Here is a 15,334-nt window from a genome sequence, read left to right as displayed (position 1 = left end):
TGAAGAGGTGGTTCCCTGGGGCAGGGCTGGGTGACCTGGGCACTGGCCGTTGAACATGTTTGGCTGACGAGGGCCTTTGGATCTTCTGCTTCCGGGGGGCCCTGGGGGACCCGGAGGGCCCGGGGGCCCAGGTGGGCCGGGTGGGCCTTGGTCACCTTTGGCACCTGGAGAAAGAGAGAGAGAAGCAGGGATGGGGGTTGATTAAAGAGCCATTGGCAGAGATGGGCTTCAAACAAGGGAGAAGGGGACCCAGCATCTCCAGGAAGGCTTGCTGAGTCCCCCTTCCCAGACACAGATGTCCTCCAGCACTTGTTCACACAGAGTCGAGGGAGCACCCACAGCAGGGGCTGAGTTCCAACTATGTGCCAGAAATTGTGCTAGGAATTTTATAAATCTCCTCCCCTTTGTCCTTCTCAGCCACTCTGTGAGATAGTATCAGCGGTTCCGCAGTGACCCGAGTCTCAGGGAAGTTCAGTGCTTTGCCCCAGGTCACAACTGGAATAGTGCTGGGACTCACCCTTAGGGGTGTCTTGCTCCTAAGCTCAACCTTTTTTCATTGGCTGATGTTGGGAAGGCTCAACCCTGACTACTTATTAGAATCACCCAAGGGGCTCAAACACAATTCTAATGCCTGGGCCCCCTCCCGGATCAATTAGATCAAAATGGTGGGGAAGCTGGTCATCTGTATTTTTAAAAACTGCCTAAGATGTTTTCTTCCTAAGATGTTTTCTTCCTAAGATGTCAGGTATGAGAAACATGCCTCTATGTGGTAGAAGAAATCAGGGGCTCCTGTCCTGCTCTGTGACCTTGGGCAGGCAGCTTAACCCTCCGAGACTGGTTCTTCATTTCCAGATTGTCTCATACTCCCTGTCCTGACTTGTGAGAATCCACTGAAGTCATCGGGGTGAGTGCTCGGACAGTTGGATTCTCTACACATCAGCAGGTGGAATCCCTACACACTTCCAGCTTCAGGTGGCCAGTGTGGGTACAGCCCTTTGCAGGGGCCATTGGTTATGGAACTTTCATAAAGATGCCGCTAGGCTGGGATATTCAGTCCTTTTGTTCTACTCTCCTTTCCTGGGCTGACTGGTGATCTAAGATCTCTTTAGCTGCCTCCTCCCAGACCCACCAAATAAGCACTTTCAGTTGCTTTGGAGTGGGCAAGCAGGGGTCACAGAGGCTAACAGTGGGTCTAAGCCCACTGTGGAAGGGGCAGAGATCTGCAGGCAGGGCAAACACAATCCAACCCTCCTATTCCTTCTCTGCTCTCTGGCCAAGAGGACACTCAGCTCTGGCCTGTTCTCTAGAACTGGGGTACACTCAGAGATGTTGCTTTCCTGAATGGTTTGTGGTCACCCTCACTTGTCTGGTAGTATAGGGGAGTGTGGTATTCTGGATGTGTAGATTTCCCGTATAACTGAGTATAACATGACCTTATATTTTCAAAGTATATTCACATATATATGATCCTGTCAAAACACTTATTACATTTTACGTATTTTGCATGGCAACTCCCCTGTTTGTTAAACAAAGCATGCTAAACCTAATTTGATCTTTCCTTGGTGCTTTGGTCTTAGCACAGTACCTGGCAAATAGCAGATGCTCAATAAATTTTGAATGGCTGGATGCGCAACTGATTCAGGGTCATTGTTCTGAACATCTATCATCCTAGCTTCTTGAGGACAGATATTATGTCTTAACTCATTTTCATATTCCTATTTCCAGCTACTAGCAAAATCCCTAATTCATAAATGGTGTTCTCTGATATTAAAAAATGCTTATTGACCACATTAATAGGATAGTTATGTTTTTATGGTATAAATGGTCTCCAAAGTAGTGTGCTTTTAAAATTCTTCTGCCTCTTTCTGTGCCATGACCATCAGCTGTCGCCTACTCTTTCCACCATGTAATTGTCTTTCTGAGGCTTGCTGTGCCTCCACCTCCTCCCCCATAGACAGCAATTATCTGTTTTTAACCTGGGCTGGAAACCAGAAAAAGAAGATCAGCAACGATGTCTCCCCCAATTCTATGTCAAAAGTCTTAGGATAAGGGCCTGAGGATGGCTCTAGCTCAACTCTGAGGCTGTGCTTTCTGTCTGTTGTCCTCTGAGGTATTTGAAATTGCTCGCTTACTTGTCTTGTTCTGGATTGTGCTGGATTTAATAGCTATTTGGAAAAAAGAAGCTTCCTTCATCCGAAATCCATCCAGCCATGACACTTAGACCTGCATTATCTCAACTGCTCATGCTTAGATATCAGATTTGGTCTCACCAACAAACATTGGGTTTACATGCATGGTTCTCTCCTTGTTGAAAGCACAGAACTCTAAAACATGCTGAGAAACAGATGGGCACATAGGCAGCTAAGGAGAGAAGACCCCGAGCAGACTTGGTGCTAGAAGCCAGGCCAAGTTCTGGGCCCATTCACCCTGGGAGAGAGCCTGAGCGCCAGCCCCTTACCTGAAGGAAGTACATCATTAGACACGTCCCCTTTGTCTCCCTTGTCACCCTTCTGCCCTGCTGGGCCCTCGTTTCCAGTCAAGCCCAGCTCACCAGGGTCTCCCTTTTCCCCTGGAGTTCCTGTGGCTCCAGGTGGCCCTGAGAAAAAAATGATTTATTAGCCTGTTGTGCAGGGAATTCTGGCACACTAACTACTTTGTAATATCGTACTTTGTATTTTTAAGGTGAAGTAGCTTCAGAAACCAAATACATAACACTTCATAACCATTTTAGGACAGCAGCATGTTCTCAATTCATGAACGAATAGTATCTCCAGGTGGTTCTGTTGAATTCTTTTTAGAGACATTTGGCTGGGCCAACAGGTTGGAGAGGAGTGAACCCCTAGAAGGACAGTCACAGCAAGAGCAGAAAGAAGGTAAAGCCTAATTGGAAGTCTGCCCTCCCCCACCCCACGCCCTCCTCACCCCAGCAGGAAGGACTGAGAACTCAGAGGGGTTTGTTTGGCACCATAAGGGTGGATGTTGTCCTCTGCATTATCTGGTATATTCCTCACAACATGGGAGTGGTAGGCTGGTCAGTTATCCTTACTCTCATTTTACAGAAGTCGGAACTAAGGCCTCAGGGGTTACAATTGATGCTAAGTGAGAAGCAAAAATCTTGATTCCAACTCCAATGCCCTTTTCTGTGACATTCCAATGCAAAATGCTTTTAATCAAAGTAGCAAAACAGGTAAAGCTGCTTTAGGACAAGCATTACAAGGGATGGTGATAGTGTGAACAAAATATAATGGAGGAAATCTCTGTCTCTGCTCACAGGGAGGCATCACTATAGGAACTACAGTCCTACCACCCACAGCTAGGAATAGTCAAGATCTATGCAGTGACTCATCTCAGCATTGTACGACAGCAGCATAGTTAGTATTCTGATGCCTGGGAGAAAGGAAGCAAACAACATGCATAATATGATTGCCTCGGCTCATAGTAGTTTCCACACAGCAGCTCAGGGACGGGGAACCTAAACAAGGCCCACCAATTTCACTGAGGTGAGGAGACAAAAAGTAGAGTTTGGGGAGATAAAGGTGGCTAGGATTCATGAGACAGAATATGAGAGAGGGGGTAATCATGTAGAAAGAGCTCTGGAGAACTTCAGAGGTGTTTCCTCAAGTCTTTGTCAGAGTAATAGTCTGTGCAGGGTGAAAATCTACAAGGTAGGGAAAAGAATGAAAAGAAAGCCACTCACTACACAACTCTCAGAGCTTGCACAGGGAAAGGTTCTCATTCCCACCAGTCAAAGCAGAGAGATCTCAGAGAATGGTGCGCTGTTAGGTCGAGTCCTTGGAAAGTCTTCTCTTAGCACTGAGGCTAAATTAGCCCAAGAGTCAAGGCTGCCGTGGATCTATCATAACGAAGCTTAAAAACAAGCTTCAAAAGGATTAAACTGAGCAGAAAGTAGTTTAACTACCCAGCCAGATGTCTCTAAACTGTAGTTTAAACTACTGAAAGTAGTTTAATCATTTAGTCAATGTAATGTAGCATATTAATAATTTAAGCAAGAAAAAAATTATATGACCATCTTGGTGGAGGCAGAAAAGACATTTGATAAAATACAACACCCATTCTTAATAAAAATTCTCATCAAATGAGGAATAGAAGGGGACTTCCCTGGCGGTGCAGTGGTTAAGAATCCACCTGCCAATGCAGGGGACACAGGTTCGAGCCCTGGTCCAGGAAGATCCCACATGCCGCGGAGCAACTAAGCCTGTGCGCCACAACTACTGAGCCTGCTCTCTAGAGCCTGCAAGCCACAACTACCGAGCCCACGTGCCACAACAACTGAGCCCGCGTGCTGCAACTACTGAATCCCGTGTGCCTAGAGCCTGTGCTCCGCAATGAGAAGCCGCTGCAATGAGAAGCCTGCACACCACAACGAACAGTAGCCCCCACTCGCCACAACTAGAGAAAGCCCGCGCGCAGTAATGAAGACCCAAAGCAGCCAAGCAGCCAAAAACAAATGAATAAATAAAAATTTATGAAAAAAAAAGAGGAATAGAAGGAAACTTCCTCAATCTGAAAAAGGGCATCTATGAAAAAACCTACAGCTAACATCATCCCTAATGATGAAAGACTAAATGATTTCCCCCTGAGATCAGGAAAAAGACAATGGTATCTATTCTCATCACTTTTATTTCACACTGTACTGGAGGTTCTAGCCAGTGCAATAAAGCAAAGAAAAAGAAATAAAGGCAAACAGATTAGAAAGGATGAATTAAAATTGTCTTTATATGCAGACGACATGATTATTTATGTAGAAAATCTACAAAAAGGTTGCTAGAACTCATGAGCACCTAGGCACACTGAGAGGGAAAGTGATTACTTACTATTGTGCAAAGGTATTGCCAGATATGGATCAGTTAATACGATACCCTATTGCAGGGATCATTTGCTCATTTTGACAAGAGCCTCCTGGAGATACTGCTCAATAGAGATATTTTTCAAAGGGGCAGAGATTTCAGGCAATAGGGAAGAGCCAGAGGCAAGTTTTAGTGCAAAACTTCAGTTTCTTTCAACCTCTTTAACCAAGAGGGCTTAGCATTCATTGTTTTTTCTAATTACCTTGCCAGTCCCAAGCCCCTTCTTATAGGTTCTGGCTGAGTGACTGCCCATTCACCCCTCTCCTGTGCCCCATCAACTCGGCCAATCCCCATTCTCCTATTGTCATTCTGTGCCATTGCAATTGTCTTCCCCCCAGATTTAAGACCAATTCTGAACCCTACCCCCAACTTCCTACCAGCCCCATAGGATTCCTATACAGCTGTCCGAAGAGAATCATAGAATTCCAGATCGGAAGGCACCTTAGGGGTCACTTAGATTAACCTCCCATCCAACCCTGAAAGCCCCTCTCCACCACCCGACTGGCTCCTTTCAAGCCCTTGCAGCAATGGGGAGGTTATTATATCACATCACACCACAGATCGCACTGGAATACTCTGCACTGCCATCGGAGGCCATTATTCCCTAAAACATACATCTGGAGCTCTTAGCAGCTTTCCCTTATGCCGAGGGAATGATAAGGACTTCCAGACTCAAGGCACCCTACACAGACCATCCCAAGGAAGTCAGCAGTATATGAAAGAAACTTAAAGTGTTGATCACTGTTAAAAAATGTGGTGAACAAAGAAACATTCACTAGATTTCAGCCAACTACTAAAAAAAACAACTCAGTGGAAACCGTGCAATTCAGCTGTAGATGGGGGTCAGAAGCCCCTGGTTCCCTGCCTCTGCCAGGGGTGATCTTGGGTGTCATCTTGCACTGATGGAGTTGCTGGGGACACAGTGGAAGAGGATGTGAAGAAGAGCAGGGACCTCTCTTAATCAGGGACCTCTGCATGAGCACATGTTCTTTTGTCAGTATTTTAAATAGGCAATTTAGCACATTATCTGAAGGACACAAAAGAGAACGTTGCCATAGTGTCCAGCCAGCACAATGCACCAAGTATAACTGATACCTTCTAAAGGTGTCACATGACCTACATTCAGCAATGCTCAGGGAAATGGTATCTTCTAGTTACTTAAGGGGTTTCTTTTTCAGGCATTTATTCTAGTCACAAAGAGCCTCTCTGCATCATCGTTTGATTTCCCCTTCTTTTCTTTTATTCCTTCCTCTTATGCATTTTTCCCCCTTTCTCAAAAAGGCAAGGCGTGAAATAGAAAAACGTTCATACTGTAATGCAGCTGCTATAATGCAGCCTGCACAGGGGCAGGTGTTTAAAGCTCAGGATATTAAGGACCTTTGCTTATGGATGTATTCTGACTCTCAGCTATGTCTGCATGATAATTTTTAAGCTTTCATTAAGAAAGGGTAGGGGATGTTTTGACTACGTACCGTCTTTGCTGCCTCCACAAAGTTTTCCCTTGTCTTGGCCACGCACTGGCCATGGTGTGTCAGAAGTATACCGCCACCTCATCAGAGGACTTGAATGTGGCACTTTCGACCTTCCCCTGACTCAGCTGTGCACAGGGACACTGTTAAACATTGTGTGGCCTGGACCTCGGCATTGTTGTCCCGTGATTCCTGGCAGGCTTTGAGTCAGCACATTCTGCCAGGAAAGAAAGGCCAGATTCCTCTTGCTTTGCTCGGGCGCTGGGTGTGGCTTTCTGCTCTTTTCCTTCCCCGGTGGCGCCCACTCAAAACAAGCTGTTTTCCCAGCTTTAGAGTTTGGGGTTGTGTGACCAGCTGGGGTCAACGCCATCATCTTCACTGCAAGGGGTGAGGGAGGACATCTTATTTTTGGCAGGACCATCTGTGACCGACTGAGGCAAAGGAAATGGAGCCAAGGGTGTTGGGAAAAACCCAGACCCAAGACTGGGATGAATAAGGAGGAGGGCGTTTATTTCTGTTTTGGTGGAGATTCAATTCTTAGAGAAGACACTGAGGCATTAACTCTTGAGTGAGAAAGTGAGAGGCAGATGGAGGGAAAGAAAATGCTTGGTTTTGAGGCATAGCACGTCAAACTTCGAAAAAGACGCTAGTTGCATAATTGACAACATGTAAGTCCAATTCTTCTCTCTAAATCTAAGTCGGTGTTTTCAAATAAATACAGGCATTTCCACTCAGATTTCCTTCTTCACCCTTGGAAACAACAACAACAGTAATATCTAACACTAACATAGCACTTGCTATGTGTCAGGCCCTATTCTAAGCACTTTATATATATATTAATTAATGTAATCTTCCTTACAACACTATGAGGCTGATACTATGACTGTTCTCATTTTACAGATAAGGAAACAGAGTGATTAAGTAACTTGCCCAAGTGCACACAGCTAGTAAGCGGAAGATCCGGGACCCAAACCAAGACTTCAAGCTCTGGCTCTGGCCTACTGCACCCTTGTTCTTAGCATCCCTAAGGTCAGACATTGAGGGTTATCTTCATATTTCAATATCCTGGAAACAACTGTTGGTCTAAAGCTCTAAACTCTGGTTTCGTCAGGTTAGTCTTCTTCTCAAGAGCCCGCAGTGGCTCCCGGCGGCCTCCAGCAGACATGGAGCTAAAGGCCCTGACCCCACCCCAGGCTCACCTGGGTCCCCTCTTATACGCAGGGGCAGCCTCCTTAGAAGTTCCTCTGAGCATGGCCTTTCTGTTCTACCCCCTGCAGTTCCCTCCCCATCTCCCCTCTGTTTGTGTCCAAGATGTTGATCACACTTATCTCTTGTCCTTTACACTTGTCTCTACTGTACAATCCGTCCTCTACACTGGATCCTATTTGTTCATTATCTGCACAGCAAAGTTCAGATTTTTCTTCCAGCAGTATTCTCTGGTGTGTAGTATAAAGCATCTTCATATCAGAATAACCAGTTATTGAATTCATCCTGTATATACACTATATCTTCTCTTTCAACAGGACTGTAAGCTCTTATGGACAGAAATTATGTTCTATTCTTCTCATTCATGCATTCCTTCATTTTTCACTCATTAATTATTTACTGAGCCTCAGCTGGGGTTGGCTGAGAGCTATGCCAAGTAATAGTCTTTCCTTCATAGGCAAACACTAGAGCAGGCTGTTTAAAAACCGGAAGCCATGCTAGAGTTGTTGGAAGACAACCTCCTTAGCGTACAGAGGAGACCAAGGCCCGATGAGGGACTGACCTACCCAAGGCCTCAGAGCCAGTCGGGGTTCGAGGCAGGTGCTCCCGGAACTCCTTTCCTGGCTCCCCTCTGCCAGGAGAGCAGGGACCATTCTTTCTGCCTGACAGGTTAGTACTCATTGAACTGTGCGTTCCTGCACACGTCCTGCGGGCCTCTCTGAAGGGCTGGCGCTCTCCCAGCCTCCCGGGAATACTCAGGGTCAGACTCAGCATCATCCTTCGACAATTAACAGCACTAGCTCCCAAGGCCCAGCCTTCCTTCCCTCGGCTCGGGCTAACGCCGCTCTCACAGCTTGGGCCCGACCCCCTCAAGCCTAGACGTTTAGTGCAGTCGTGTTTGAGAGCAGGGGTCCAGGAGTCAGAGAGGCCTGGGTTCAAATCCCACCTCCTCCACTTATTAGCTTTTGGACATTGGACAAATTACGTCCATCAGTTCAACCATGACTTGATTGCCCTCTTTCGCTGGCTGTTCCAGGCTCTGGAGGTTGAGTCTAAGCGAGAGTGACATGGCCTGGTTCTCACGGACCTCACGTTCTCCCTAGGGAGTCAGACCATCAGCATATCAACAGGCAACACTGGGAGAGAATTTCAGGGAGGGATATGTTATTGGAAAAGAGCAGGGAATGTGACTGAGTTGGTGAGGCAGGGGCCAGACACAGAGGTCAGGGACGATCTTGAAGAGGAGGTGACTTATAAGCTGAGATCTGCTCTGTGGGAAGGACGGGCCTCAGGAAGGGCCGGGCCACAGCAGTGCAAAGGCCCTGGGACAAGGGTGGGCCTGACCTGTTTGGAAAACAGAAAGATAAGGTTTCTTCATCTGGGAAAAATATGGCTGGTAAAAATACCCATCTCCTTGGGGTTGTTGTGAAGACTAAATGAGGTGAGTGTAGAGAGGACTAGGTAGTGTGCCTGACAGTAAATGTCAGCTATTTACTATTGTCCAGAGGATCACTGCTAGAGGGCATGGTCCAGCCTAACCCAGTCCTATCTCTGTGGAACACAGTCTCTTTTTCCTGATTTTGGTAATAGCACTTGTTGTTCCCTCTTTCTGGAACGCACGCCCACTCCTCCCCTCTCCCACCCCTTGCCTGGCAAACCACTAACGATCCTGGAACTCTCAGCTGAAATGACGGCTCTTCGTTCTCCACAGCCATGATCCTGGCCCAGCAGGTCACATCCTGCATGAGTCCCTGTGGCTGACAGAGAGACCCCAGACCACTAACCTGAAGGCTCTGGAAGGGCCTGGCCCCCGCCTCCCATCTCACCTTGCTGCACGCCCCCTCCCCCAGCTGCCCCAGCAGGGCCTTGGCAGGTGTGTGCCCTCCACCTGGGCCACCCTCTGCCTCACCCTCATCCCTCAGGTCTGACCTCAGACGTTACCTCCCGACCTGCCCTCTCTGCACTGTAGCTTATAACACCCTGATCTTTCCTTCAAATGTGCACCTCACATTGTGATTACAGATGTATTTGTGTTGACTATTTATGTCTGCCTCCCCACCAAAGATGGAAAGTTCCACAATAGGGGCTACGTCTATTTTGTTTCCCCACTAGTACTTGGAACCCTCTCAATAAGTATTTGCTGATGAATGTTCCCATCCTCTCCTGCTGTTCTTCCTGCTGCTCAGTCTGTCCTTGGCCTCCTTTGCTGGCTCCTCCCCTTCTACTTGGTCACTAGACGCTGTTACTTCTCAGGGCTTGACCCAGGCTCTCCTCTGCTGGTAGCTCCCTCCCTAAGGGACTGCACCCTGGCCCACAAGCCCATTGCCTTGGGTGACACCCTAATGTATACCTCTAGCCCCAGGGACTTCTCCAACTGCAGACCTGCATCTTCAAGGCCCCCCTCCTCCTGGGTGTTTCAAGGCATTTCAAACTCAGCACATCCCATGCTGAGCCATGACTGTCTCCCTGGACCTGAGCCGGTCTGGGGCCCCTCACCTCAGGGAAGAGCAGTCAGGCAGGATGAAAATCTCACAGTCAGTCTTGGTGACCCCTTCCCCTTCCTTCTCATATCTACCTTCCCCCAAGTCCTGTTGATTTCACCCCCAAATGTCACTCAGCTCATCGGCCTTTGCACACCCCACCTGCATCCCTTCCGCCCTCACGCTGAGTAGCTTCTGCCCTGTTTCCCTAACAGCAGCGCCTGTGCGCTCACTCCAGTGTGTCCCCCACCAGCAGCGGCGGGGGTATTACAGAAAGGCAGATGTGATCATGTCACTCTCCTACCTGAAACCCCTTCGTGGCTTCTCATGGCTCCTGGAATAAAGCCAATTCCCCTCCGTGGGCCTGCCAGCTCTCGTCCTGCCTCCCACTTCCTGCAATTCTGTTGATTGCTGGGTGGGATGGGAATCCATCCTGGGCTCAGGAAGGGATCAGGGGAGGGAAAGCATAGCTATGCGGCTTTGGCAGGGTGACGGGGACAGCACAGCCCTTGCTCTGGCGTCGGATGGTCCAGGCTAGAGTCTGAGCTGGCCGAGGGCTGAGTAATGCTTCCAACAACCTATTCATAGAGGTAGCCTTTTCAAAACCTCCTCCTTTCCCTCCTGCAGGCTCCTTTGTGTGGCTGCCAGGGAGGTGTGCAGGGCAGGTGTCTGAGTACAAACCCCAGTTCTTAAAATGCTCAGGGCTAACCTGATTTGGTCTTGTTACCTCTCTGGTTTCAACTTGACCATGCTCACCTCTCATCCTTTCTGTCCGGCTACGCTGGCTTCCCTGCCACTCCTCAGCATCTGCAGGTACACTGGACTTACAGGCTCCACTGGAACCCTCTCCCCCAGACAGTCCGCCACCTGCGCTCTCCTCTCCTCCAGGTGTCTGCTCAAAGGTCCCTTCTCAGGGGGCTCACCTGGCCTCCCAGCCTACAGTCACGCCCCACCCTACACACTTCCTATCCCTTCCCCTTGCTCTATTTTTCTGTTTAGCACTTAGCACCGCATAACAGACAATATATTCTACTTATTTCTCTTGTTGATTGTCCGTCTGCCCAGACTAGGATGTCAGCCTCATGAGGGCAGAGATGTTGTCAGCTTTTTCATTTCTGGATCTCCAGCATCTAGAATAATACCTGCCACATAAATATGTCTTACAGAAATAAATAGACTTTTCCTTTTCTGCCCTCACTGGGTTGTGGGCTGCATGCTAAGCATATCTCTTCAAAGCTAGAGATCTGTCTCAGACCTTTTTGTAGCTACCCCTTTCTCACCTGACCCACATCCAGTGCTGCATGGTGGTCCCTCCCCCTCACTGTTGGCTCTCATAATACTCATTACTGAATCCTCAGGACTGGATCACATTTCTGGGGTCTTTCTGGGATAAACCAAGTGCCTGAACACTGACGGTCATCATTAACTGATGCTGATATTCATTTATAATTATAGTTATTATCTGACATGTAAGGGTCCATTCTGCTCTGCAGTTCTGGCTGTAACTGCTGGACTTCTGGGGACGGAGTTGACATGGGCTGCGTGGGCCCATTTTCACAGAGGCTGCCCCTGGGAGCACAGGTATGCAGGCTTTTGGCAAGTGGCAGAGCCCCTCAACAATTTTCTCCCTTTCCACTGGCTTTCACTCAAATTGTTTAAGAGCAGAAACGCTGGAAGGGGTTCCTGTGTTGTCTGGAAGAGTTGTTCTAGTGGTTCTTCTAGCCTGGGGCCTGTCCAGGTGAGTTAGGGCAGTGTAACCAAGAGATTGAAAATAGATAAGAGGGTTAGTGGAGCCTCCACCCTCAGCTGTGGCTAAGAACCACGCCTTCCTTGAAGCGTCCTGAGGAGTCTCTAACCCCTGGCCTCAAGCCTCCACTGTGCCATGTGCCAGCTCTCTTCAGGTGACTCTGCCCCGGCCTTCCCCATGGACTTCCCAGGACTGGTGCTCAGAGCCCCTCAGAACTCACCCTGCCCCAGCCCCCAGACCCTGCCAGGCCTTACCTGAGCCCCTGCTGGTCACTGCTCCCTGACACATCTGACACCTTGGTGTTTCCAGGTCTTTGCTTGGGTGGTGGCAATGCCACCACTCACAGCAGGGCACAGGAGGTCTCTCAGAGATGCTAGCCACATCTTCTTAATAGTCCTGTGACCCCTGGACAGGAGACCCTGACAGCTGGGACCACACAACCTGAGTGTCAGCCTGGATGCTGCCTTTCTACTCAAATCATTCTAGTGATTCCTCCAGCCAGGAAAACCTAGAGGTCAGTATCAGTCAACTGATTTTCAGTCAAACACAAAAATCTGCTGGGCAGGAGCAGGCAGTGAGAGGGTCGGGCGGGAACGACCCTTGAGAGAACTTGGGGTACCAGCACAGACAGCCTTCACAGCCCGTGTAGTGCCCCTCCCCAGGACTGCTCACTCTTGCCCCTTCCATCTGTCTGTCTGCATCAGAGCAAGCAGAGGAGTGGACATCAGCTCTCAGGTATACTGCTTCTCTCGGGCAGACTGGATATAAATCTTATCAGGGTTGGACCAAAGAGAAGGCCCTTGCTGCCCCAGAACACAGCAGCTTCCAGGCAAGCATTAACCAGCCTTGCATTCAGAGATGCAGCACTTTTCCCCCACTGTGCCAACTTTGGTTCATCCAAAATGCAATAATGGAGACAAAAAACAAGGAAATGAATTAGAAGAGTGACAAAATACCCATTTTTCCTCTTTTTCCATTTGCTCCTTTTTCGCCTTTTGGGCCCTGGGGACCAGGCCGTCCATCTGATCCGTTGTGTCCTGGTAACCCACCAATTCCTGGAGGTCCTGCATCAAAACACGGGAAATGGGAACATTTAAAAAAATCTTAACAGAAGTTAACATGACTTCCTTTAGACAGTGAAACTGGCCAGGCATTGACGCCTCTTCCAGATCTTCTCCTGCTTCTTCTTTTCCTTCTCTACCTTCCCTGCCCCCGCCTGAAGCAGTGACAGGTGGGGAATGGTGACAGCAAGTTCTCAAGTGGGAGGGAACAGGAGAGCTGGTGATTGGGGCAGAGAGGAGGGGGACACAGTGATAGTCAAGGCTGCTTTCAGACTCTTCTTCCTTCCCTGCCTCAGTCCCTTATGAGTGATCCTGGGGGGCCAGCCACCCATATCCTTCCCATGAACTTGGAAAATCCATGGGCTCTTACCTGCTGGGCCAGGTGGTCCTACAACAGAAAAAGAAATTTAGATGATAAACCACAGATGGAAGAAAGTGAAGCCAACACCACAACCCAAAAAACAAAGAGCACCTTCCCCCTCTTAAAACGTACTAATCATCTATGGGCCCTAAGGAACCACCTCATGCCTTTTATTTAGAACTCAGTATATTTGCCCAAAGATTCTTAAAAACAATTCAACAAAGACCCGTTTGCCAATCAAAACCACTTTTGCTGAAGTTCCAATGGACTAAGAATAATTTCTAAGTGGCTTCACTATAGACTCATAAATCAGTCATCTCTCAAGCAATCAATGTAATTAAATGAGGTTTGGTGACAATGTGAGTGGGCACTAGTGAAGCCCTGGCACAGGTAGGTGTCAGGAAGTGCTGCTTTTGCATGGCTGAGATCCAGGTGTCCCAGGAGCAGCCCCAAACACGCTCATCCAGCCAGCCTGTCTCTTCTAGGCCACCAAGGGGAATTGAGAGCAGAAGCTGGTTTGCTTGGTCTCTATTTTGTTGCATAAAATAGCCTGAGAAAACTCGAGGGCCCAGATCAGGTAACAGATACCTTTCTTAGTGTGTAATTACCCAAGGATCTAAGGGGTTCACGTGAATAATTTACACATAATCTAACACAATAATTTTGCTTCCACAAATAGTCTTAGTGTCAATTATTCCATTTAAGCACTCGGACAAGCCAGTGAGGTCGCAACATGAACAGTTGAGGGTCTTTTGTTTCTCCGGAACACATATAACAATCACCAATATTGGAGTGGGTAGGTCTTTCTAAAGATCCAAGCCTGTGACTCTTCAGAAAACCACCATTTATACTGATGAACCTAGTGGCAGGGCAGGAACAAAAATGCAGATGTAGAGAATGGACTTGAGGACACTATGGGGGAAGGGTAAGCTGGGACGAAGTGAGAGAGTAGCACTGACATATATACACTACTAAATGTAAAATAGATAGCTAGAGGGAAGCAGCTGCATAGCACAGGGAGATCAGCTCGGTACTTTGTGACCACCTAGAGGGGTGGGATAGGGAGGGTGGGAGGGAGGGAGACGCAAGAGGGAGGAGATATGGGGGTATATGTATACATACAGCTGATTCACTTTGTTGTACAGCAGAAACTAACACACACAACATTGAATAGCAGTTATACTCCAATAAGAATATATATATATACACATATATATCTATGTGTGTGTGTGTGTGTGTATATATATATATATATATATATATATATAAAAGAAAACCACCATTTACTAAGCGCTTCTGTGTGCACCAAAATCTTCCCATAAGTAGAAATCTTGATCCTTGTGTCTGCTGTGTTTGCAACCTATCTGAGGAAGGTGAATACTTTGAAACCACAATGAGATGAGGGAGCTACAGAGAAGCAAACCCCTACAGAGGTACCGGGGAAGTCTGGGCACATGGCAGTCAGAGAAGGCCCTCAGAGAGAGTGAGCCTTGAGCTGTGGCTCTGAAGACACAGTGGCCTGAGATGGCTGCAGAGGTGAGGGCTGGGCATCCCATGCAGGAGACCAGCTGGAGAAAAGGTACAGGGGTGGGAGCTTGCGTGATTCAGGGTGAGAGAAAGGAGGAAGAATGGCTCAGCTGGAGTGTGTAGAGATGAGGCTGAAGTGTATACTTGGCAGAGGGATGTGGGGCAGCAGCACTTAAAGACCAAGTGGAGGGGTGTAGACGGTATGTGCAAGGCAGTGCGGAGCTACAGTAGATTCTTAAGCAGCGGGGGATGACACTGATATCTGCGTGTGTTTGATATCCTCTCCGTAGATGGATGTGGAATAGAACTAGGGAATGAGAAGGGAAGGAAGGGGGTGGGGCAGGGAGAAAATATCCAGAGGATCTTTGTAGTTAAAGTTTGGGACAAGGTTGTAGATAAATGCGGTTGGTGACTGTAGAGTTCTAGAGGGAGCTAGACATTCGAGAGGTATTTCAGCAGAAGAATGGGCAGGACATGTCCATGTCTGATTGGGTAGGAGACAGCTGAGGAGGCCTCTCAGACGACTGAGCCTGGATACTGATGAGCCTATTTGACAGACATGAAAACTTTTGGAAGAATAAGTGTTTGAAGGTATGCTTTCAATACATACAGTCC

The 15,334-nt window shown here is 48.1% G+C and overlaps 1 protein-coding gene across 2 annotated transcripts in view; it reads right to left on the bottom strand.

Moving 5' to 3' along the window:
• The window catches only part of GLDN (gliomedin), a 68,498-nt gene that overhangs the window by 10,854 nt on the left and 42,310 nt on the right, over positions 1-15,334 (bottom strand). The window contains exons 3-6 of one of the 2 annotated variants that reach the window (XM_027096665.1): positions 13,202-13,219; positions 12,727-12,834; positions 2,459-2,596; positions 36-164 (exon numbers count right to left, since the gene is read on the bottom strand). In XM_027096665.1, coding sequence (XP_026952466.1) covers positions 36-164; positions 2,459-2,596; positions 12,727-12,834; positions 13,202-13,219 — 393 coding nt within the window. The remainder of the gene's footprint in view (positions 1-35; positions 165-2,458; positions 2,597-12,726; positions 12,835-13,201; positions 13,220-15,334) is intronic. The other variant, XM_027096666.1, reaches the window with a different exon arrangement.

Source organism: Aethalodelphis obliquidens, unplaced genomic scaffold, assembly GCF_003676395.1.
Source record: "Aethalodelphis obliquidens isolate GAN/ISIS:26980383/991018 unplaced genomic scaffold, ASM367639v1 scaffold105, whole genome shotgun sequence".
Taxonomy (NCBI): domain Eukaryota; kingdom Metazoa; phylum Chordata; class Mammalia; order Artiodactyla; family Delphinidae; genus Aethalodelphis; species Aethalodelphis obliquidens.
The sequence above is the reverse complement of the archived record's forward strand: the minus strand, read 5'-3'. Positions and strand labels throughout refer to the sequence as shown.